Source organism: Desmodus rotundus, chromosome 2 (assembly GCF_022682495.2).
Source record: "Desmodus rotundus isolate HL8 chromosome 2, HLdesRot8A.1, whole genome shotgun sequence".
In the NCBI taxonomy this organism is placed as follows: Eukaryota; Metazoa; Chordata; class Mammalia; order Chiroptera; family Phyllostomidae; genus Desmodus; species Desmodus rotundus.
The window spans coordinates 134773591-134798383 of record NC_071388.1 but is presented as its reverse complement, the minus strand read 5'-3'; the positions used below and the strand labels follow the sequence as shown (position 1 = coordinate 134798383).

General features: G+C 37.0%; 1 protein-coding gene across 8 annotated transcripts in view; it reads left to right on the top strand.

Annotated features, from left to right (window-relative positions):
- Positions 1-24793, top strand: part of GTDC1 (glycosyltransferase like domain containing 1) — a 369716-nt gene that overhangs the window by 173160 nt on the left and 171763 nt on the right. For all 8 annotated transcript variants that reach the window (XM_053918630.1, XM_053918627.1, XM_053918633.2 and 5 more), the window contains 2 exons: positions 14777-14944; positions 18992-19165. In XM_053918630.1, coding sequence (XP_053774605.1) covers positions 14777-14944; positions 18992-19165 — 342 coding nt within the window. The remainder of the gene's footprint in view (positions 1-14776; positions 14945-18991; positions 19166-24793) is intronic.

Below are 24793 nucleotides of genomic sequence, written 5' to 3'. Positions count from 1 at the left end.
AGTACAGACTAAATTGAAATCGGAGTTGCATAAATGGCATCTATGGTGAGCTGTCCTTGAGTTGCCTGATTCTACTTATTGATGAATTTTCATAACTTACTCCTTGAATAAATTATCCAAGAATCAGCCTGTGGTTTTCTTTATATATTATTTCATATCTGTACAAAGGTGCTGCCATATAAAATTTTGTAACGATTACTGTTTTTACTACTTGGTTGGAATGAAGAGATATATATCTCTCTCTCTTCAATGTACATATATGACAGCATTGCACGTCTGCTATTCAAGAGAGCTCAGTAATTCTTTCAGTTTTTTTTAACTCCAGGGGCATTCAGGTCCTTGCCCTTTTGGTCATACATATAACTGGCCATATCAGCAACATGATTAGAGTACTCGACTCCTTTCCTCTAAGATATCAAGTAGGGCATTCATTTATTTAATTTCAACCCCCTGACATTATGTATGTTCTTCTCTCTGAATTATATGGGAAATTATGTAGCACAGCCAATTACTTTAAAAACACAACAAGTGGGGAGGTTCCATAACAGGTTGCTGGGGCAAGGCAGCCACAGAGAGTTGACTTAATTAAGTGTGCCATTTCCGTGATATATGGTTGTGATGTGCAAGTGATTTAATGATGGAGATCCTAATCGAAGTGAGCTGTTGGCCATGGAGAAATCCATGAAAGAAGTAATGAAGGAATGAAGGATCCCAGCTTGTGTAAGAACATGGAAATTGGGAGTCTAGACAAGAATCTAGTCTGGATAGGCTAGTACTTGATTCCAGTTTGATCTGTTCAGACAAAGGGTTACCTGTAGTTCTTCCACACCGTGATCAGAGGTTCCAAATTACATCACCCTTACGACTAACTTAGAGGATTTCTGCTATGTTCTCTGAGCTGCATGGGTTTGTCTTAAGGGTAGCTCACATATATATGTGTGAAGGAAGTATTATGAAAGGAGAGGAGAAGAGTTCGACTCAGATGAAGTTCCAGACCTTCTATCTGCTCCTGCTTTACTCAAGGGGTTTTACTGTATTTTACACACCAGAGTTTTGTGTTAAGATTTCCTTTGAGAAAAGTGGTTGCCTTAAAAAACGTTGAGGCCTTGGCCAGGTAGCGCAGTTGGTTAGAGTGTCATCCCGACACACCAAGGTTGTGGGTTTGATACCAGGTCGGGGCACACACATAAATCAACTGATAAATGCGCAAGTAAGTGGAACAACAAGTTGATGTTTCTCTCTCTGTTTTCTCTCTCTCTCTCATTCCTCCCTCTCTCTTGCTCTAGAATCAGTTTTAAAAAATGTTTGAGAACTACTCTCTCCATCTCAATCACAGTATTTGTAATTGTTCCCAAACAGATGTGACCGTGACTCTGCTCTCCGGAATCTGCTGTGTCCACTGTTCCTTACTTTATCTCTGGCTACGCCACGGTTGTATAATACCTCAGTAATAACATGCAGTAATTGCCTTGTTCTTAAGTGTAATTGGTCATATGTATTGTTTTATTGTGAACCACATTTTGAATGAGCTTCAGCCTCCTGATTAAAGTAGTTGGTGACGGTGATACAGTTTCATCTTATAGGCCATGTCCTGCCATGTTACACAGGCAAGGAAGGAAAGTGGTCCCCAACCAGCTTTGCTCTCAAAAGTATGGGGTTCACTTTAATACTATTTTTCCTTGATAAAATGCAGGAATATGTAGTGAGGGAATTATTTCAGGCATTGGTATTTCTAGTCATGTTGAAATATAGCTGAATGAAAGTACCTTCTAAACAGAAACTAACATTCTATGGAAAAAGTAAATGTACTCACTCCTAGAAAGACATCGTGCCTGTTCTTGTATTCGATTAATCTTCACAGGGACATTTCTTTTTGTTTTTAGTTTATACATCCCTATTTTGAGGCATTAGGCTCTGCATCAAATCCTTTTTGTATCATTACAAATCAACCAATCTTTTACTACTTCAGTGTTGTCAACCACTCACTCTTTATTTTTTTTTAAATGCCAGAAAATAAAAAGCAAAAACCCCACCCTATATTAATGTAATCTTATGGCTAACATATTACATTCACAAAAGTCCAGAAATTCTAAGTTATAGTTCCCAAAAGAATTCTAATTCAGTCACATTGCATAAACTGATATTAAGGCTGAAATGTATCATCATTACAGTAATGCAGAATACTCATATATGCATGAGGACATAGTTATGGTTGCTGAGGGAACCATAATTTTGGATTTTCTGACTCTTTTTGCACATACAATTTCAGCCATAATGTTAAGTTAATGCAGTTTTTTCATTGACTTTGAAGTAATATATTTGTTGCTGTATTTATCTTAAAAATAAGCTTTTATTGACTTCATTTTTTTCCTGTATATCTATAAACCTATACTTATAGAAATCTGATATCCCTACAAAGAGAACTACCTAAGGAATATTTCTACATAAAAATAGATTTTAGGCTCATGTATACTCATATTCTCTCTGCCTTGCTATCTCACACACATACACACACAGCCTCACACACTTGTGTTACATGCTGGCACATTATGGAAGCAGGTAGCATATCCACTACCTGCTGTTGAAAGTGTTGATGATACTGAATTATTTATTCTATCTTCTACACTATCCCAAATCGTTTTGGGTACTTTGACACATTTTGGTCTCTTCCATATGGATACTTCGTGGTGGCAGCATTGCCAGATGCTCAGGTTTTGTGACAGTCTTAGTTTTTCAAGGACTGTTGGAATATTCTTGGGAGAATCTCGCCTTGTTACTGATTCCTGTGGAGTGGTGAAATACTAACATTTCTTTGAAAGTGTTTTTCCAGACAAGGAGTTAGTACAAAAAGTTATTAGAATGTCCCATCTGAGTGTATTTAACTTCGGGAACTGAGTAAGGATGCAGTTTATCATGAAATTCATTTGCAATGAGTTGGCATCACTCTAACAATGTGCAATTCTAGGAGTATATATGCTACAGGGATTGAAACAAAGTTCTTTAAAATATTAAACGTTAACTCATAACTTCAGCTCTTTGTTTGTATCTCCATTGCCAAAATGCAAAGATGCAAAGCAGGATGTCAAGTCTAGCTTATCTTTTTATCCCTTATCTACTGCATCTACACCTATATGTGTCTATCTATTTATGTGTGTGTTTATATACATATATAACTATAAGTGTGTGTGTGTGTGTGTAAAATCTTAATGTAAAATGTGGATGTTCTGGTCCTGGGTATTTGCTTTTCCTCTGCAATATAAATAGAAACTCATGATTTCCCCCCCTTTTCCAATCCCTACTCTTAACACACGCTGAATTGGAAATTCTCCCTATCTTTTCATGTCCATCTCAAGTGTTTTTTCCTTGAAAGCTTTTTTCTGGGTTTCCCAGCCAGATCTGAGGTTTCCTGCTTGCTTCGTCATGGCATTCTGTGCACTTCCTTTTTCTCAGACCTCTCGCTCTTATGAACCAGTAGAGGAGAGGGAAGAAAGGAGGGGACTGACCCAGAGGGGTGCTTGCACGCTGTGCCGTATGAGCTTCTCCCGCGTGGCTGAGAGAAACTCTGGACAGCTCTATGTGACCTATGGCATGTGGCCCTAAGATGTAGGCAATGGAAATTCAAAGAACATTGAGACTCGGGTATCTGTAGTGAGTCTCTAGTGCCTATTTATATTCATATTTAAATACTTTTGTCTGTATTTGTTGAAAGGGTGAAACGTGATCAAAGAAAGTTTTTTCTTTTCTTTTTCTCAGTGAGTGGGCTTTCCCCCCATTTAAATGGAGAATATTTTCAGATGTTACTTGAAGCTGCTCTCACTATTGGAATGAGGAGGCTGGCTCCCAAACAATACCTGTGACTTCCTTTCTGTGACTAACTCTGTAGCGGTCCCAGCTTGGCCTCCAAGCAGCTAACCTAGGGCAGGTGACCTCCTTTTGTGCTCCTTAAGTCACCTAGGAAGGAAGCGTGGCCTAGGAAATGTTAAGTTCCTGCTAGCTGTGATATTTGGTGAATCCCACATATACTTACTGTGGTAGGTGAGACTGAGAGAAACACACCTCCGAAAGTCACTGTGTCATGTAGGTTGTGTTGAGTGACCTCCATATTTCATTTTTAGATCATTTCAACAGTATTGTTCGCATAGCATTTTTTACTTTTCATCTTTTTTTCTTCCTATACCTATGTGTTTGTTACTGTAAAGGAAAAAGAAAGAGGACAGTTATTTAAGTTGTGATCATGAGAACCATATTAAAACAATACAATACAATGTTTTTTTTAATTTATCAAACTTAGCCATATAGAAGATTTTAAAACTTTATTTTATACTATTATAATAGGAATTTTTGGTCTTTGAAAAACTAGCTTTCCAATGTTCCCCTCTTTGGGATATAGGCTGAGAAACATAATGATAGAATTTTTACATTGTTGTCTTTATGAGAAAGAAATACAATACTAACAAATCAATGTTTATAAAATGTCTGATATTTAAAACAAAATATAAAAGGCCAGGACACAGTCCTGGGGCTCATATCTTTAAATTCTTTTTCTGTTGTAGAGGTACTATATTACTTAATGTTTTTGAATGCCTACTGTGTACTTATACTCTGCTAATTTTGTCTTTTGTAATTAATTATGTAATTAAAGTGATGTGTAAAATACCAATACATTGAAAATACTAAATAAATTATTTTGGAGGGGGGTTTTATATTTCTCCAAATGACATATTAAGCCTCAAATTCAGGGAAGATTTCAAAGAACTGTCTTGGACTTGCCAAAACAAACATGGGTAAAATAATCAAAACACAGCCTTAACCTCCATGAGAAGCATAACAAAATGTCACAAATCAAATGACAGAAAAGTAGAGTACAGGATTCTGGGAAACAAGTTTAGAACAAATACTCATAAGCACCCAAAAATTTAGATCTTATGACTGATTATAGAAAGATGGAATATTTAAGAGGCATTTTTTGTGCTTGTTAATTTTAGCAATAGATGTGACTCAGTAAAAATAGCAACTTACCATATTTTGCCTTGTTACTTTATTCATTATTGGGACACGAAATACCTTTCCTTCCATGGTTATCAGGAATAGTTTAGTTGATATACCAAGAGGCAGGATAACGGTATTATTGTTATAATTATTTTAACTATTCCTGTTGTCATAATATTCAGGCCTAAATGATAATACCTAAAGGCCACTGTAGCTTGCCTTCATTTGTTTCTTAGGCTTGTGCCTGAACTGAGCTTTCTCTGTCTCTCTGAGCAATAGTTTTCTGGCTTGACTGATCAGCGTGTCCTTAAATGTTTATAATCTTAGACAGTATTGGTAGGGTTGGGTTGGAATAACAATAAGATTTATATCCATTACCTAGGATCTCTGGTCTTCCAACTTCCTACTATTTAGAAATAAACTCTAGGGACTTAAGAGTGGCATGAACTAAAGGGCAAAGAACATTCCAATCTAAAATGATACGCTGCTGTTAAGGAATAGTCTTCTATGATAGATTAATCATGAGGTGAATTATAAATATTTCATACACTAATTATATTAGTTTATGGAGATAAAACACCATATGAAGTGTTCCCAGCACACTCAGCAAGTTAGATGCCTATTGCATGTTAATTGACTTGCTCCTTCAAGGCTGACAATCATGAATCCCTGAAGATGACAGAAATTATCGTCATGACATTGTATATCCCTGATCTTTGTACCAGGTTGATGCCACCTTTCCCCAGGAGTTCCTTTTCTTTGGATGGTATCTTAAGTACTTGGTATGTTAGAATTTTGAAGCAGAGAATAGTACCTGGCGTGGTTAGGACCATAAGGAAAAAATAATGGGCTTGAACAAAAATGACATTAAATAGTATTCCCTAGAATTCTGTTGGGTGCTCAGGTGAGAAGGTAAGTGCATTCTTCAGGGGGCGTGAGATGCTGTCCAACTCATACGTTAATGGTAGAAGTAAATATATTGAATACTTTACTAGAAAAACAGAATTAACCTGTTTTGTTTTTTTCAGTGTCATTGAGGGAAGGGATGAATAACTCATTCACTCATTCCATCTATTTTCTTATTTGAAAACATTTATTGAGCACCTGGGATAGAATAATGGACAAGGAAGATATAAGGCTTACTCTGAGAAAACTGAAATCCAGAGCGGGAACTGCCATGTTAAGGAAACTGCAGGATAATAAAGAAAACAACAGCAGATCTAATATACCTCATCAAGGAATATACCATAAGGGGAGAAAACAAGATAACATGAAATACTGGAGAAACGTATAGAACAAATACATAAAATTCCAGAACATACCAGAACCCACATTTTTATCTGACACATTTGGTGACCATGGCCATCAGTTGCATTAAATTTCTAATGCAATTTGTCTCATCTATTATCTGCTATCTTTAGTTGCCTAGTGGGCACTCCGTGTACCTTTAGCATTTGTAAAAACTGTCTTTTTATTTCCCCTCTACATCAACCCAATTTGTTTGCTGCTCTTGTATTAAGAAATGTTACCACTAACTATGTGATTACAAACACTAGGAACCTTTGAGTCATGCTCATCCTCTCCCTTCCAGTAACCAAGTCAGACATGTCTGTTTCCGTCAGGGCTCTAATGTCACCCCACTTGTCTATCCCTCTGCGCCGGCCACCTACAGCCTTGTTATTTTAGCAGGCTGACTCCTTCCTGTTATTTAGGATGCTGTCTGGATCGCATCTCTTCAGGGGATCCTTCCTTGATGGCCATTACCTTCCCACAATTTGTCTGACAGTATAATCACTTAATAAATATGTGATGCATGAAGGATGAAATAAAATTATTCAGTTTAGTACAGTTCTCTATATGATTTCTCAAACACAGACTGTAATAAGTACAGTTAATAGGAGACATCGAGTCACGTTCTAATCTTTGATAATTCAAAATCAATATGGAATATCTGAAAAAGTAGAGGCTTTGGGGCCAGATCAATTTGAATTTGAAACTTATATCTGCCTCATAGTAACTGCTGTTGTCTTAGCATTTAACCAAACCTCTCGTTCTTTATTCAGTAAGATGTGGGTAGTAAGACACATCTCTTAGGGTGATAATTAGATGAGATGATATATGTAAAATAAAAATGTACACAATATACATTTTCCTCTCTTCCTTTAGAATATTATCATATTATGGTGACTTAAGGATTTCATTATCACAAAATGATGATGGAGACCCCTGGTTTTAAATGAGCTGGTTTTATCTTTATTTGGATATGTATAGAGTAACCTCCCTTATGTTGAAAGTGGTAGTCATGGCGATATTTTATTTGATTCCTATTATTTCAAATCACTACCATTTTTCTTTGCCAATGAGCATTTACAACTCAGTTAATTAAGGATAATAAGAAATAAAGCATTGTTAGTACAATAATACATGTACAATGGATCCCTGTATTGCTGACAGATACGGTGCAAACTTCACTAACTTCTTACTCTGCATTTAGGTAACTCTAGGTCCGAAGGAAGACCACCTTTCCAGTTTTATCTGATTAGTTACTTTTTTCAAACCCTAAACTTTAGCCAACTGTTTCTTCTCCCTCACTTACTTAAATAGTACTGATGCTTCCATACCCAAGACCCCAGGTCCCAGGTTTCTCCTGCTTTCTCAATAAACTTGAGGTCTCCTGGTTTTCCTCAGCTCTTTCTTTTCTGTTCTTCCCTTGAACTGATAGCAGTTAGTGCCTCTCCTTCATTCTCAATCAGGCTTGCACTGCTTTGTAACACTTCTTGTGTAGCATAGAGCTGATACTATCTTTTCATTGTTATTTAATGTTTTCTTTATTTTTGGCTTATTTTACCAATGATATTGTCAGCTCTTTTGCAGAAGGGATGATTATCTTGTACTTACATTGTCAAGAGATTTGACAATATTATTTGTTGACCTTTCACAGGATGTCTAAAACAGATTTATATATCAATGTTCTGGGTGGTTCATACCACCTTGAGTCTTGTTAAGAATATTCTTAATAATGAGTTCTAGTTTCAAAATACATGAAAAATGTTTGTGTACACAGTAAACATTTCAATTTGTTTGTAGATTTTTTTTCAATACCTAGGCTCATCCTTCCTTCCTGTTCCATCCTTTGTTGTTACAAACATAATTATTGAGTGTCTTTTATGGATTAGGCATTATGCCAGAAACTGGGAATTAAAAGACTTGAGAGGTTGCCGGAGTAATTCGAGACGTCTAAATGTAAGTAAAACCTTTAGTAAAAAAGCTCCAGAAGATTTTATGTAATTTATCTCCTGAAGCATCCATAAAGCAGGTCAGGGTGCTGCTGACTGCAGAGTGGACAGATGTTAAGAAGCCAATCGGAGATAATTGCTCAGTGTGGGTCCTACCTGCAGACCTCGATCCCATGTCTTCTGTGTGAGGGTTCTTTACACGGTGCTCTCCTGGCCATCATCATAAGCGCTAGAAAGGGGCCATTACATGGTGGAAAAAGGCAAAACTGTCCACTTAACTGGTGCTACACCATGGGACAGCTTTTGGGAAACTGGATATACTCTTTTTTTTTTAACATCCTGTAAATTACCCATCACAGGAACCTAGGAAATTAAATGACTACATTTCCTTTTCTTTTAGATAAGACTTTCATCTTATATTTTTAATTGTTCCAGCAAATGAACACATTTTGTTATGCATTGTTCTTGAAAATCCACAGCATTTAAACGCGCAGTAAAAAAAATTCTAATTACAATGAAGTAGCTGCCAACTAAAGCATGTTCCGTTGAAATGAAATTTGTATATCAGTGATTAATGAATATTAGAACTCAGTTATCTTTCTACACAGATTTTTACAAATTAAAAAATATATATATATAAGCCAAAGGCTTTTGAAATGTTTAGGAGTAATTTTCATTTATGCCAGTATGTATTATTGAGCTGCTGTTGGAGTGAAGCATGATCAGCACACTTTGGAACAGATACAGTGAAGGAGAAGCCCGCACTCCTCTGGCTCCCCTCTCCTGTCTCGTTCATCAGCAAACCCAGGCCGGCCACTTCTCATCACCGCCAATGCTGCCATCGCAGGCCGAGCCACTGTTGTTTCTTTCCTTTTCTCCTCACTGTTCTTCCTTCTTCCAAAATGCTTCCTCACAGTCTGTGTTCTACTGAGAGTAAAATTTTCTGATATTAAAAAGGAATAAAAAAATCTCATGACATATATAAACAGATGTACTAGAAATACAAGAGATTACACAATGAAAAATTTAAAGCTTTATATATATAAAATATAAATATCATCTCCTACTTGGGGGTATAATGCACATCATATTATTAAATCTATTTAAAAATCATATGTTTTAGGAATAATTTTTAAAATAGTAGAACAATATGCTAAGTGATAAGTGTTGAAAGCAAAAAAAATCTTTCATAGTAATGTGTATATATTAGAAAGTAAAAACAATAAGAGTAAATACACTCAAGATACATACATACTTTTGTATTTTCCCTACTTAATATCCTTCAGTCTCTATCCATTGCTGTTATCTTAAAATCTAAAATTATTTTCTTGTCTTACAAAGGTCCATTGATTTCCTCATCCTCTTCTCTGGCCATTTTCTCATTGAACAAATTGCTCCAGCCTCCCTGGTCTTTAGTTAGTCCCTCAACCTGTCAATTTTCTTCCTGCCTTTGCTACTTTGTTTTCTGTTTGATGCCTGTCATTTAGGCTAGTGCCTTGCAAATAACAATGCTCAACATATACTGGCTGAATGATCACTGGAATGCAAACAGTGGCTCTCTCTTTGGGGTTTGTTTGTGGGTGACTAATTCATACTTTTGCACTTAAAACATTTCTGAAATGAGCACATGTTTTATAATTATCAGAGGGCCAAAAAAGAAAATAGTATCATTCTAGAACTGGAGAGCTGGATAGGTGAAATAGTGTACAGCTAGTCAGGGGGATCTTAGAAATTAGATTATTAGAATGAGGTCAAGGATCTGTACAAGAAAGTCCGAGAAGTGAGGAAATGCACTCAGGTACCGCGGGTGGACTGTTGGGTTACGCTGGTCCATCCAAAGCTGTGCTTTCCTACACAGTAGCCATTACTGTGTGGCTATTTAATTCACCCTTAAATTAATCAAATTAATTAAATTAAAAATTTAGTTCCTCAGTTGAACTAGTTACATTTCAAGTGCTCCATAGCACTAAGTAGCTAGTCGCTACTGTGTTAGTACAGATACAGAACGTTTCCATCATCGTAGTTAATACTGTAGCACAGAAAGTCTGGCATCTAAGATCCTGGAGAGGGAATAGAAGGAAAAGGAACTTCAGATAGGCATTACAAGAACAAAGACTTTGGTAATGAGGCTAAGCAACAGCTGGAGGAATGGAATTTAATCTTTTGTGCAAGGCCTAGTGAAGTCCTACAAGGGATTATTTAACATGAGTAATAATCCAAGCTGGCATCTGTGTTAAATTGCGTTTCGTATCCTGATTTGTAGGGGAGCTATTAAAGGTTCCACAGGGCAGGAGTGAGAGAGAGAACCTAGTCCATGAAAGGAGTATTACTAGATCGTGTGTAGTGGTGGTTGCCTTACTGAACGCCTGTCCTCTGTTTCTCATTCCACTGCCTTTCCCTGCCCTTTAAGATACAAAAGTGTGCCCCTTGATAACAGATAGGAGCCTAACTGCTGCAGAGGTGAAGTGTATTTCAGTATCGCTTTTCACATATTATGGGAATAGGGTGAAAGGCAAGCAACTAGTTTATTCACACTGAGCAAGAAAAGAATCAAATCTCTAACATTGAATTTCACCGTGTTGAATGATTTTGCATTTCTTCAGCAAATATGACTCAGAATGTGGATCTGAGTGCGTGGAAAACAACGGAAACCTGTGTATGGATGGCATTATAGGAATACAATCCCAAGTGCATAGAAAGGTGTTAAGGAGCTTGCGGCTAAGCTCCGTTTTGATTAGACGATTATAATAGCAGCTTACTTATACTTTTGGTGAGATGGTAAGTTAATGATGTAGACGTTAATTTGAATTTAGCAGGCATTTTAAATATAGGTTTCTCTTACAGAGACAAAAGTTGCAATTTAAAGCTCTTTGGTGGTCTAAAAACAGCTTAATTCTGTAGTAGCATGGTAATAAGTACTAATCCAGCTTATACAGTGATTGTAGTGTGTCATGTTTGTGAAAGATTGCCCAACTGCTTTCTCTGGGTGTTATGTTAATTTAAAAATATTAAACATAAAACCTTATAACATCATCATGCTGAGATAAACTGTTCAATTTAACTTGTGCTCAAGCAGCAGCTGTCAGGAATTATCTTGTTCCTAGTGGTTTTTGCTATCACCTTGTGCCCTCTCCTGCCAGACACGCAGTGTGGGATGATAAAGCTCACCTTGTTAGGATTTATTGCTTAAATAATACCTGCAGCAAGATGATCATCGGGAGCCTAGGGATTAGCTGCTGATTGAGTGATGTCATTCATTGTATTATTATAAACTTTTTGTTTGACAGATGACAGGAAGCAGAGTAAAAATTGCCTATAAATCATACCTGCATTCCTTTTGCGGGCATGTTCATTACTTGTTTCGGGGAGTCATGGAGCTAAATATTTGAGGAGTTGTTTGTTGTACAATTTAACTACCATTTTACAAGTGAAAAAGCAAAGAGAACTGTAATAGAGATAATTTCCACAATTGAGGAGTATGAGGACTATTTCAAGATTAGTAATACAAATATAATGAATTTCCTGTTAATGACTGGACAGACTAAAGGAGATGTTGGTGTGGGCAGTCCCAAATAGTTAATATATGAAAATCACTGCCATTTCACTTCTGAATATATTGCATTGTTCCATTTGGGACTTTTATGTGGAAGGCTCAACTTTGGATTTGGATTCCTTGATTACAGATCAGCGGGTAGGTAGGGTGAGGAGAGGAGATACCTGGTAGAAGCAGAGTGAAGGGGTCTCCTTGGTTAAACATTTTCTACAGATGGCCCACCCTAAGGATCACGCTCATGTAGGAAATTAACAACTGGATCATGACTAGAAGTACATATATGACGGGTTTATTGTTTATGGCATGGAGCACAGTTTTCCCTTCTACTTATGGCCCTATTCCCCCCACATTGTAGTTTTATAATGTATAACTTAACAAAAATTTCCAAGATTAGATCAATGAATTACAATATACCAATTGCTTAATTGTTAACATTTGCACATTTTTATTCCTCTATATAAATATATACATATGAGTATTATTAGTAGCTTTTGACTGAGTAATTTAAGAATTAGTTGCAGACATCATGAAACTTCACACATAAATATTTCAACATGCCTTCAATAATTCCTTCTAAGAATAAGGATAGTCTCCTATAGAAACCAATAAAATTATTACACTTAAGAAATTTAAGATTGGTGAAAATTTATCACCTTATATTCAACCCATATTTAGAGTTTCCATGTTGTTTGTGTAATGTCCTTTGTAGCTGGTTTTTTTTTTTTTTTTTTTTCTTCATCCAATCCATTATCCAGAGTGGCGCTTTGTTTGGGGGTCTCTTCATTTTCCTTTAATCTAGACTTTTTTTCTTTTGTGACATTAACCCTCTTGGGCATTCAGCCCAGTTATTTTGCAAGATATTTTTCTCATTGTTTCCTCATGACCAAATTTAGATCAGGCATTTTTGGCAGGAATAATACATTGGTGATTTGTATATTTTTCACTGTGTCACATTGGGAAAGACATTATATCACTTTCTCTTGTTATTGGTTCTACTTATTTTTGATCAGTTGGGTAAGTTGGTGTTTACCAAACTTCTCCATGATAAAGCTACCATTTTTAAAAATTAACAAGTGGCAAAAGAGCTGCATTTAATGAAGTTTTCTCACTTGTGTGTGAAATTGCTTCATCTGGAGGATTAAGGATGAGTCATTGCTTGCAGTAGTGTGTGTGCTGGGTGGGGGGGAGTGGGGATAGAGGGGGAGGCGGGAGAATTCCCCAGGAAGTAGGACCACAAGTGGCCATCCAGTTTCTTTTAAGGAAAATATTGACTGAGATTAGTATTTTGTTATTCTCTTTACTAAGGATAAGATTTGTCGATAACCAAATGTTTCATACTTCAGAATTTTCAATCTGAGTTTTTGAAAGACTTATACTTGGTGGTTCTGGGAATATTCTTGGTTAAAATAGGGCATTTTCTGACCATAGTTTTTCTATTTGCTTTAGTTGGATACACAAACATAATTGAAACAATAATCCATCTCCTTAGTAAGATTTTTTTTAACTTTAAAGCAACAAACCATGACATTCATATAGCAGTGTGGGGTAAAAGAAGAGATCACCACTTTTCAATCGTACGTGCCAGTTTTAGCCCATGAGGAAGACACTCGGATTCCTATTTATGATATATGCACTTACTATGTAATCATTCCTCTCATGTGAAAGGCTAGTGCTGCGGATCATATAAACACCTGAAGTTAGCCATGGGGCTTGTCAGCCAGGGAGAATTTATAGTAGTTGTAATCATGGTAATAACAAAGATGATATTTTGTACTTACTAAGTACAGAAAAAAGTGCATTTGCAATGTCAGTCATCCATGACCGGTTCATGTCTGTGGTGTAATAATGGAAAGCACTTCTGGCTCAGAAGACCAGGAGTCCCTGCTTTGCCACTTCCTACCAATGTGATCCTGGAAACAACTCTAAACCTTCTTGAACCTTACTTTTTAAATGGGATAAAAGCTGTAAGGGTCAAATGATGCTGCATTATGTTATAAAGGCATTGCATCAAAATTGTGCCATCTAAATGTACCTCTGATTTTTACCTCGTTTGTGTCCATACGTGGTAGGCACCTCGTTAGTGAACCGTTTCCAGGTTGTCTCAGACAGTTATTACTACTTTCTGTTTGTTTCTTTAGTACTTTGTATATGTCACTGTCACAGGCAGCATTCATCTCAGTGGACTGTCTTATTCATCTTTTCCCTTCTTCCTGGCTAGACCCTGGCACATAGTAGGCACTTAGTAAATGATTGTGGGATGATCGAGGCAATAGGTGATTTCATTTGTAAACATAGATAGGTAAGCTTTCAGTTTCCTTCCCCTCCCCAAAGAAAAGCAATCAGCCTTCCTTCATTTTTTAAGCATTTATATTTTAGATAAGGGATTTTACAGATTGTATATCTGGTGCCTTTAGCAGTCCAGTAGCAGAGGGAAAGAAAACATTAGAAAAAAGACAGAAACGTTGCAGAATATTTAAAAACGGGGAGAGTGGGACATGGCAAGAAAACATGCCAAGAGAAAAAGACCACACTAGATGTCTAGTGCATAAATCAAAAGGGTTTATGTCGTAACATCAGCATGTGCCATTCCTGCTTGTATATTGAATTTCAGTAGTTGGTTGCATAAAGAAGTAAAGTGTAATGAAACTGGCAAGCAAAGTATTCCCTAGTCAGCCTTATCTTTGTTCCATTTGTCCTTCAGATAGAGCTTTTCTTGCCTTTTTCAATAAAATCCATCCAGCTTCTTTTTTTTTTTTGCATCTCAGTAACGGAGCTGAGAAGACCAATAAGATTCAGAGCTTTTATAGTTCTTAGCAGCTGCTTTTTCAGAGATCAAAACTTAGAATGCTGCTACATGGTATTAATTCTTAACTATTGATGTGTCCCTACAGGGGACATGTTTTTCTGGGGGTAGGATCAGGGGAGAGGAAAGGAGGGCAAAGGATGACCACCTTCAAGTGTGCTTGGGACAGTAAACCCTAATTTCCTGATTTCCTAGGATCCTCTTTGCAAGCTCAGTGCTTAACCTGGCTGAACTGATTGCCCTTCGGCCTGACCTTGGGAAATTGAAAAAGATTCTGTACTTCCACGAGAACCAGTTGGTATATCCTGTCAAGAAATGTCAGGAGAGGGATTTCCAATATGGATACAACCAAATTCTCTCATGGTAGGTATCAACTGTGTCATTATATTAAGTCCTTCGCTACCTTTTTCTTTGTAGGTGGTTAGCTTTTCAATCTGGAGAGCTATTGTACACTTACTTTAAAACACCTTAAGGTAGGTACAAATGTTTAAACATACCTTCCATGGTGGTAATTACTTGTGCGTCTGAGTATATGTATAAGATCACAGCTAATCCTTTTATAGAATACATAGCTGTAACAATCTAATTATATGTTAAACTAATTAACTATTTTCTACAACATTCAGAATAGAATCAAAGGGTCGCAGGGACCTTTTTCACTCCTTGATTCTCTCTATTGTTTAAGGCGTACTTTTAGAAAAGGGCAGTCAGTCTGCTCTTGTTTGCCAACCACTTTCAATGCATCCAGCTAAAATCAAAACAGAAAGTTTCAGAGGAATAAACACAAAATAAGGCATAATGGAGCAAGGGTTTTTTGTTCTTTTTATTGTTTGTGAGAGAAAACTATAGAAAGTGAATCTTTAGGTAGTTATTGGTATTTTTTCCCCTCATTGAGTCTTCTGAAGTTGCACAGCCTTAAAATACCATGACATTTCAAAGGTGATGGTCCTTCTCTATTGTTACTTCCACAAAGTCCATCTCCTGAAGCTTACCTAATGAAAGAAGTTAATAACAGCGCCAGACCCTATTCACATCGCTGCAATAATCCAATGCACTAAGTTTGGCTGTGATTGGGAACTTCTTCCTTGCTGAAACCTGGGAGTGTTACTCACCTTTTTTAATGGTTATTAGCAGTTGGGATTGATGATGTGTTTAAAAAGACTCCCAACTCTTGCAAGTATATTCCATAGTTTTGTTGACATGGAAAAGCAGCTAAATGGTAATACTTCTGTGTTTTGAGCATTTTGTAAATGTTTTCCTGCAATCATTTTTACAAGCTGCTTCAATTGTGAAGTAGCAGTGCTATCAAAATAGAGTGGAACTGCCTCGCGTCAAATGTCTCATAAAAAAGCAACCATTTTAAAATTTCATAATAAAATTAAAATACTTTATTTTATATTGAAACAGAGAAGGGAAATATGTTTTAAAAACAAAAATAAAATCATTTTGTGCTTTATCAATATGGAAAACATTTGTAATATTCTTTTGATTTCTTGAATTAGCATCATTCTTTTCCTCAGATAGTGTGTGTTTATTACCCTTGAGAAATAACTGGGGGAAAAAATTAAGCCTATTTTTCCCTTTATGGGTGGCTTTAAAGTTAATGGAAGTTACACTCACTCATATCTGGGAGGAAATGTGTGAGAAAGAGTATTTCTATAAACTGTCTTGGATCTTTAATTTAGCATAGACTGGGTTTTTAAGAATGTAAGTAGTTGGGTTGCATGCAGATATTTGAAAAACATTTAGCTTACTCCCCCTCATCTCTCTCTTTCATAAAAGATTGTTTTTGCTCGTAGGGAATGAGGCTATAAAAACTCATACTTGATTTTTCAGCATCGCTCTTCTCAAGAGGGTAAACCCATAGACAAGTTTGCAGAGAAGGAAGTGGACTTGATCATTGGTTGGCTTCTTGATGAGAAAAAAAAATGGTTTACAGTTGTCCAGAGGAAAAATAAGAGTGTCAGAACACAGTCCCGTTCAGATTCACTTTGAAAAGTATGGCTCCTGCTTCCTCAAATGTTTCTTTAGTTTTCTTGCTGACTTCTGCTTTCGTTGGCACTGGCAGATTTCTCTCTTGACCGTGTGGCCGTTAAGGACTTTAGAGATGACTGACATAAGCACTCACCTTAAATAGAGGTTTCACTAACCCCTTGACTTATGAACACACGTCGTAACTATATATTATGACCTGTGGGGCACTATTACAATACGTGACACATGGTGAAAACAGACTAGCTGTAAAGCATCCTTCAACTCTTGGTGTGTTCTTATACTGGCTTCCTTACTGCCTGGCGTGTCAGCACTTCTGTGACATTCTTTTGTATTATCCATGTTGTAATCACCCCTGCCCCCAAATTGGCACTAGGTCACAACTAAAAAAAAATACTTGCATGGAAAAGCTGTTTTGTGGGGGAGCATAGGGGTGGCAGGTCAACCTTCTTTTTGTTGGTTTTTCATTCCGCTGTGTACTAATAAGGGGAACTTAAGCTGTCTCGGGAAATGTGAATTAAACTGAACCGAGGACTTGCTATGGTATGTGTTCCTGTTCTGTGAGCCCTGCTTATTCAATTGTGTTTTGCAGCCTATGGAAGTCCGTGTCTTCTTTTACCTTTCTTGATCTACCATTTCTAAGGTGGAATAAAACTTTATTGAATCTTCTATTCCTTCTTATCAAAGCGTTTATATTCATTTTATTGAGATCCAGCGACAGTGAAACTGAATCATTGCTCAAAGCGGCGATTTTCAGCCTTTCTCATCTCATGGCACACACACACTAATTGCTAGAATTCTGCGGCATACCAACAAATACATCATAGTTTTTGCCGATCTGACAAAATAGGTATAATTTTGATTCATTGACACTGGGTAGCTATTGTTGTATTGGCTGTTGTCATTTTTCCATTTGACAATCTAAGGGAAAAGATATCAGTGCCCCTGACTACATAGTCAGCTTTGCATGTTTTAAACATTCTGTGCTGTTTCTAGATCTTGACTAATTCCAAGTATTTCTGAGAATCTGATCACAAAGCACTTTTGAGATTGCAAAAGTTCTTTCCTATCCTCATTCTAATAGGCTGAAATTTAGGTAAGAATTTAGGAAATACAGGCAAAGCGTATAGAAAATAAAGCTCTGTTTCTTTAAAAATAAAAATTCTTGTGGTACAGTGGTTGAAAATTGCTGGCTTAAAGCAAAGAAAACATTAAAAAAAATAAAGGTGGGTAGGATCGAGGGTGGAAGGTAGGGATGGCTGGGGTGGGGGGAGTGGAGAAAAATAAAAAATTAAAACAATGATTTATTAAATCACTTTTTTGACTCATAAAGGGAACATACGAATATTTATACTACATATAGGGTGGGGCAAAAGTAAGTTTACAGTTATTCATATGGAAAATAGTACAATAATTAATAGGTGATAATACAAAAATATAAAATGTAGTTTGTGTACTCACAATTGTAGACCTCCTTTCGCCCCACCCTGTATTTAAATTTTATCTAGCTCCCTCCCATGGTTATCATTTGTGTTCAGTGGTATCTGAGAAAATGTTATATAGGCAATTCTGAAAACTGCTGATGGTTCGGGACACATAAACTTTGTTTTCACATTGCCTTAAAACTATGTATTTTAGATTGCTTTTATTTTAAAAAAAGATTATGGGGAGGAGCACAATCTTTTAATGTAAAGTAACAACCAATATTATATTTATTTTGTTTAATTCTAAAGGTCCATGATGTTGTAGTTCTTTATAATGCATTCCTTTATGTAATCAGTTCTACCAGTTTCTTCTACTTCTCTGGCTGTTGCAAATATCCTAGTGAAATAAGTTATTTGAAGAGACCCCATTTAATCCCTCCTGTATTGGGCCAGAACTTTATAAAACCAAGTTTCTTGAAGCAGAGGTTAAAACAATAAAGACTTTAACCACGTATTTTGAAGGTATACTTTAGTATGAAATAGCTTTATCTGAATTAGTATCTTTGAAGGTAGTGAAAAATATGGCAAAATTCTGTTCTCAGTAGTATGGTATAAAACAATATACATCACTGACATAGAAACCAAGCACGGTAGTTGGGCCACAAAGAAAAAGGTCTTGGTGTACTTTTGTTGTTGATAATATAGGCAGTTCCTGACACCGTGGAAAAATATACTCGGGTTTGAAGCCTCGTAGGATTGTGTTAAATCATTTAATTCCTCTCCTGCCTTTCCTCCCTGATGCCAACAATCTAGTTTCCTATGATATGATACTAATCAAACTAGCTTATCTATTAGAGGCATTTTGATAAATACTTATGGAAGTGCAGAGGTTTTTGCAAACCCAAGGTGCAGTGTAAACTCTGATTAATATCAAGGTCTTGCTCTTGTAACTGAACGTGGGCTCATGATTTGTATTTATCCTTTCCCTTTGCAGCCTGGTAGCTGATGTAGTGGTATTCAACTCGGTTTTTAATATGCAGTCATTTCTCACTTCTATTGGAAGATTTATGAAGCTGATTCCTGATCACAGACCCAAGGATCTGGAAAGCATCATCAGACCCAAGTGCCAAGTTATTTACTTTCCCATCAGGTTTCCTGATGTGAGCAGGTCAGTGTGTTTGACTCTCTTTTCAATATCATGTCAGATTATTTCCCAAATGTATAGGAATTGGTGTTCTTCTTGCCAATTGTAACTTCTCAGCATAAGCATGGTTAACTAGAGAATCGAGTTCTATTTCACCATGCTGTGATTTGCAAAGATTTAAAATAATCATTTGTCCCACCTATCACTGAATGGTTACTTCTGATACTGAGTTCTTCCTTTATTTTCTCCTATGTAATTGTTTGCCAAAAAGCTATTTTGGCTTTTAATACTTACTTTTTTTATTTTTATTTTTTTTTGTTAAAGAAGTCATTGCCACTCATATTTCTCAACCTTTGCAATCAGCTTCTGCCCATTGGTTTATGTGTATAATAGTAACTGTTTTAAGTAAATAAATGGTCAGTCTCACTGCTCGTGTTACTTTCATTTCCCATGCTATTTTCTTCTACTTTTTTCCTTCTTCCCTTTTTAAAAATTATTTTTATTATCTTAATAAAGAGTTGGGATTCTATGTTAGGTCACAAAGGCACTTAATCGCCATTTCTCTTTCTCGGTTACTAAGGACATTTTTTATTACCCTTGCTGCTGGGCCCACCCTGAATTAGCAACGAATGCTGTGGCTCAAAGGGAACATTCTAGAATTCCTTTTCACTTTTGATTAAACCTAGCAAAATTGTTTTTACTACCACCAGAAATATTTCTCCCTTGTGAATAGTAAGTTTGCTTCAGTGGGACTTGCACTAGCTGGGGATGCTGCTGTTTTGTAACTGACTCTGTCCTTAAAAAGAGTTCAGGGACGGCTGTTTCTTCCCCATCCTTGAAATGAAGGCAGGAAACAATTTAATGTCCATACGTGCTACGCAGGAGGTCAGCATTATTCCCTGCGTTCTCAGCTTACTGAGTTCGTCCAGGTTTGCTGTGGGGACAGTTGGCTTCATCCATACCCAGTAATGCTGTTTTATTTAATATTTAATTGAAGAAAAATCTGCCTAATACAAAGTCAAATGAGTGAGTTATAACATTTAAATTAGAGCACCTTGCCCAGTCCTTAATTTACGGAGTTCAGAAAACAGGCCGAGAGAGGCAGAGACTGTCTTGCACGCACACAGCTGGTTATTGTCACAGAGTGTACTCAAATTTAAACCCTGTGAGTTTTCTGTTACTGTCCAAGCTTCCTGTCACTGTAGGTCCTTTGTCAAATCATTTCATCTTTTATTTACAGTTTGGAGTACTATCAAGGTAAATGAAACTAAGATCACTGATTTTCAGGTATATATTTATATGTCCAAGTACATATAATATATATTTGTAAAAATACAGTTTTCTTATGTATGATGAGAGAATTGCAACTTTTGAAAAATATAGCTGTATTTAGATCCATGATTAGCTCAAGCACAGCTTATACTTCAGGGCATATTTTTAAAATATGAACCTTATTTTTGAGATGTTTTTAAGTTTTTCATGTAACATATAGTCAAAATATACATCTTTAAGGTGAATAGGTGGTTATATGACATCTTAATTATTACTGCTATTGAATTCCAAATAAATAATGTTTTAAATTTATTTGCATATCATGTATTCCTCCATTATCATATGCTTAATACACCTATGGCAATTGAATAGTTTATTAATTTGGGCTGTATTACCACTAATACATCTAGCTAAATGGAAGAAGGTTAAGAAATATTGTGGCCAAGATAACATTCATAAGCAAGGTCTTAGCCCAGAGTGTTATTTGAATTATTTTCAAATGGTAATTTGCTTTATCCAACCCAAACTCATATAGTGTAAGTAAGTGATTATTTGCATGAATGACAATCATTCTAATGCCTGCAGTCTTAAAAGAGTATTATTTTGTTGCGATGTTGAAAAATACTTAGTAATTCCAAAGGCAAAATAACCAAGTTGATTTTTAAAAAAAGACAATTTTTAAATGTGTATATCTTTCTCCCTATTCAGATATTATGTGGTTGTGGCAAAAATGGATTTAAGTAAAAACAAAGCAAAACATACGATTAAATTATTAATACAATGTGCTATATTAATATGTGATGATGGATATTAATCAGGGAGGGTAACAGCTGTATTTCAGGAAAGTATATGAGGCTTTATAACATGGATAACTGTTAAAACTCAGCATGTCTGTCACATAGAAATTTAGTATTTGGCTTGTGGCACCTGCTATTGTCTGATGTCCTCCTCACCCCCACAGTACTTCATTCTCAGAGACTAGAACAATAGTATAAAGAAAGAATATTCGCTTTAAAACATTTCATTCTATGCATGAAACATTTGGGGATGAGAAATCCCTTAACGCCGTGGTCGCACATACATGCATTTGATCTTGACCACCTTAGTAGCTCTGTGACCTCTGTGAGTGTAGTGCCTCTGAGCCTAGATCCTTTAATGGTCGTGATTATTTTTGCCTTATCGCCTCATAGGTGTGACTTAGTGACCACATGAATTAATGTATGTCAAATGCCTAGCATAGCGCCTGACGTAGAGTACACTCCCAATGAAGAAGAATTCATCTTATTAATACACCCACGCCATTATTTTATAACCTAACACATTTATTGCCACCTGAATATAAAGGACAGTCTTCTTCTCCTCCCTTTATTAATCAACACCTGAAAATAAGGAACTAAAAGCAGAGAGAGAGAGAGGGAGAGAGAGAGAGAGAGGCAGAGAGAGAGAGAGAGAGAGAGAAGTACTCTTCCAAAGGGGCATCCTAATATTAATAAAGAGATTAATTAATTAATTTTCTTTATCACTTTGACTCAGACTTTTGACCTTACTAGAACCTGCTATCCATTGATTGAGCCAACTCCTTACTTTAAAAAGAAAAACTTCATATATTTATTTTTAGAGAAATGAGAAGGGAGGGAGAAAGAGAGAGAGAGAAGCCAACTCCTTACTTTTATTCTTATCTTGCTCTAATTTTCCTCCTCCTTTCTCCAGCTCAATTTCCATATTCTATTCTAATACTTACTCTCTTGCATATACTCTCAAATCTGTTGCACCTTTTTCTCTGTATTTGATAAGATGAAGACATCCAGCCATACTTACTAGTCTATTCTAAATTCATGCCTCCTAAATTCAGATGGAATCTTTGATCTGCCTGGCAAGCATACCACATTTCCCCTCTTTTAAATAACTATTCGTACATTTTCCTTTCTTTATAAACCTCTATTACTAAATCTTCTAGCTCCATTTTCAGATCATGACAGAAAATAGGAGCAATCAGATGAGAATTTCTGTACTCTGCCAGCACCACTTCAGTGCAGTTATGTGCTCCTGGGCACATAGTGTCCACCTGCACACCTGTCATTGTGCTGAAGTGACCTTGCTTCAGTCTAAGGCCCTTCCTTATCTCCCCTTCTTTACCAGAGCCTACCCTTCTCCCATACCTAAGGGCTGTCGTTCCAGCAAATGTTTCTTCTTCATTCTGCATCATCAGCTTTCCTTTCTTCCGGATTATTCCTATTAGCGTACAAAAAAATGCTATTTTTATGTCTTTTTAAAAAATGCTCTCTTCCTTCCACTTCTTCCTCCTGCTACTGCCTGATTTCTTTCTTTCTCGTAGGAGCAAAACTTCTGGACAGGGTTGTATATGTTTGGTGTTTCTAATTTTATTCCTACTGTTCTCCCTTAGAGCTTCTTCTCTGAAACTGTTTTTGTGAAGGTCCCGTATGACTCCCATGCTTTTGCATCCTGTGGTCAGTTCTCAGTCCTCATTTTACGTATCATAGCTTCAGCAATTGACACACTATGTCACACTCTTCGTTTGGCTTCTAGGACACATGGGTTGCTGCTTCTCAGGCTTGTTGCTGGTTTCTTATTATTACTCTGCCCTTTAAATTTGGACTGGCCTTTGGCACTCTTAATACTTACAGGGTTAGTGGAGGAAGAGCTGAGGATTGAAATGAGAAGAAAAGATAAAGGAGTCAGGAGGTCAACAATGAGAATTATCTTGTGGAACCAAGGGAAGAGTGTTTTAAGGAAATGGTCAGTAGTGAAATCAGAGGAGTGAGGCGAAATAAAGTGGTGACTAACATGTATCCTTGCATTTTTCAGTTAAAGTGTCCGAGGCACCCCACCCTACATTCTGTTAACTCACAGAAAAGTTTCTTGTGCTCTTTCCAGTAGCCAGAGAAACGTAGGGTTCGAGTCCAGATGAGATCTCTTTCTTTTTCTCTATCTCTGTTTTACACACACACACATTTTATGGATGAGGGCCCCACGGCCCAGAGAAGTCTAGCATCTGCTGGTAGAAACAGAGCAGGAACTAGAATTCAAACCTCAAAGTCTCCACCCAGTGCCCAGCACACCGCTTATTGTAAATGCAGTTTCAGAGGTCTTGATTATCTGATTTTTCAGCTGACAGCAGATTAGCACCATCAAATTGGGGGTGCAGTAAAGGCAGGCTCACTGACAGCAGTACAAAGTGACAGCTGACTGACAGCTTGACAACAAGGGCGGGGGGAGATAAACTATTAAAAAAAATACATGAGAAGTGAAAAAGCCTAGCAGCCTGGAGCCATTCTGTGGCAGGGCAGGCAACTCTGACATTGAAGAACCCTGCAGACAATTGTCCATGATCGTACAGCTTGTACATCAAAAGGATAATTGTGATTTTATTAAGAGAGTACACGGGAGTCAGTAAATTCTGTTTAAGAATATAAGAAAAGGCACAAGCCGCTTTTGGCAGAAATTGTAAGTGAAGGTAAACATCATGCCCTACTGTGGGGCGTACATGAGCCGTGTATTTGGAAGATAATGACCACCTAGTCCCTTTTCTCAGCCGTGCACTAACTGTAAGCTTAGGTGACAGGGTGCATTTCAATAAGCCATCTTTTTAGATCTTTCTGAATGGGGCCGTTTCATGGACCAAACTTTTCTTTGCTGCTGGTGTTAGGTGCACTAGCTTCTTCAGCACTGAAGACATCCAGAGCTGCCAGATGATTGGTGGTCAACAGAACAGATTTTGCCATATTAATACCATGTCTTAGCCTGTTGGGCTGCTATAAAAGAATACCACAGACTGGGTGGCTAATAAAGAACAGATATTTATTCTTCCTAGTTCTTCAGGCTAGAAGTCCAAGATCAAGGCTCCCGCAGATTTGCTTTCTGCTGAAGGCCTGCTTCCTGGTTCATAAACAGCTGTCTTCTTGTTGTGTTTTCACATGATGGGAAGAGCGAGGGAGCTCGCTGGGGCCTCTTTTATAAGGGCTCTAATTCCATGCATGACAGCTCCACCCTCACGACCTAATCACCTCCCAAAGGCCCTGCTTCCTAATATTATTACCTTGAGGGTTAGGATCTCAACAAATGAATTTTGAAAGACTGGAAATATTCAGCCTGTAGCTTATCAGAAGATACATATGATCTCAAAACTTGGTGGGATGAGAACAATAACTGAGATGTATTGCAAAGGAGACGTCTTCTGTGTTAAAGGACATGGGTTAGATTGAAATGAAGGATATTTTACGCTGCATTTCAGACAGGCATGTATCACACAGAACTCCATGAGGAAGAGGGAAAAGGAAGTGATCCTGCCGCCTACTCTGGAACTAGGGAATGTTGCATATCCCGACCTTGAGCAAGTCTCCATGAAATCAGAACATCTAA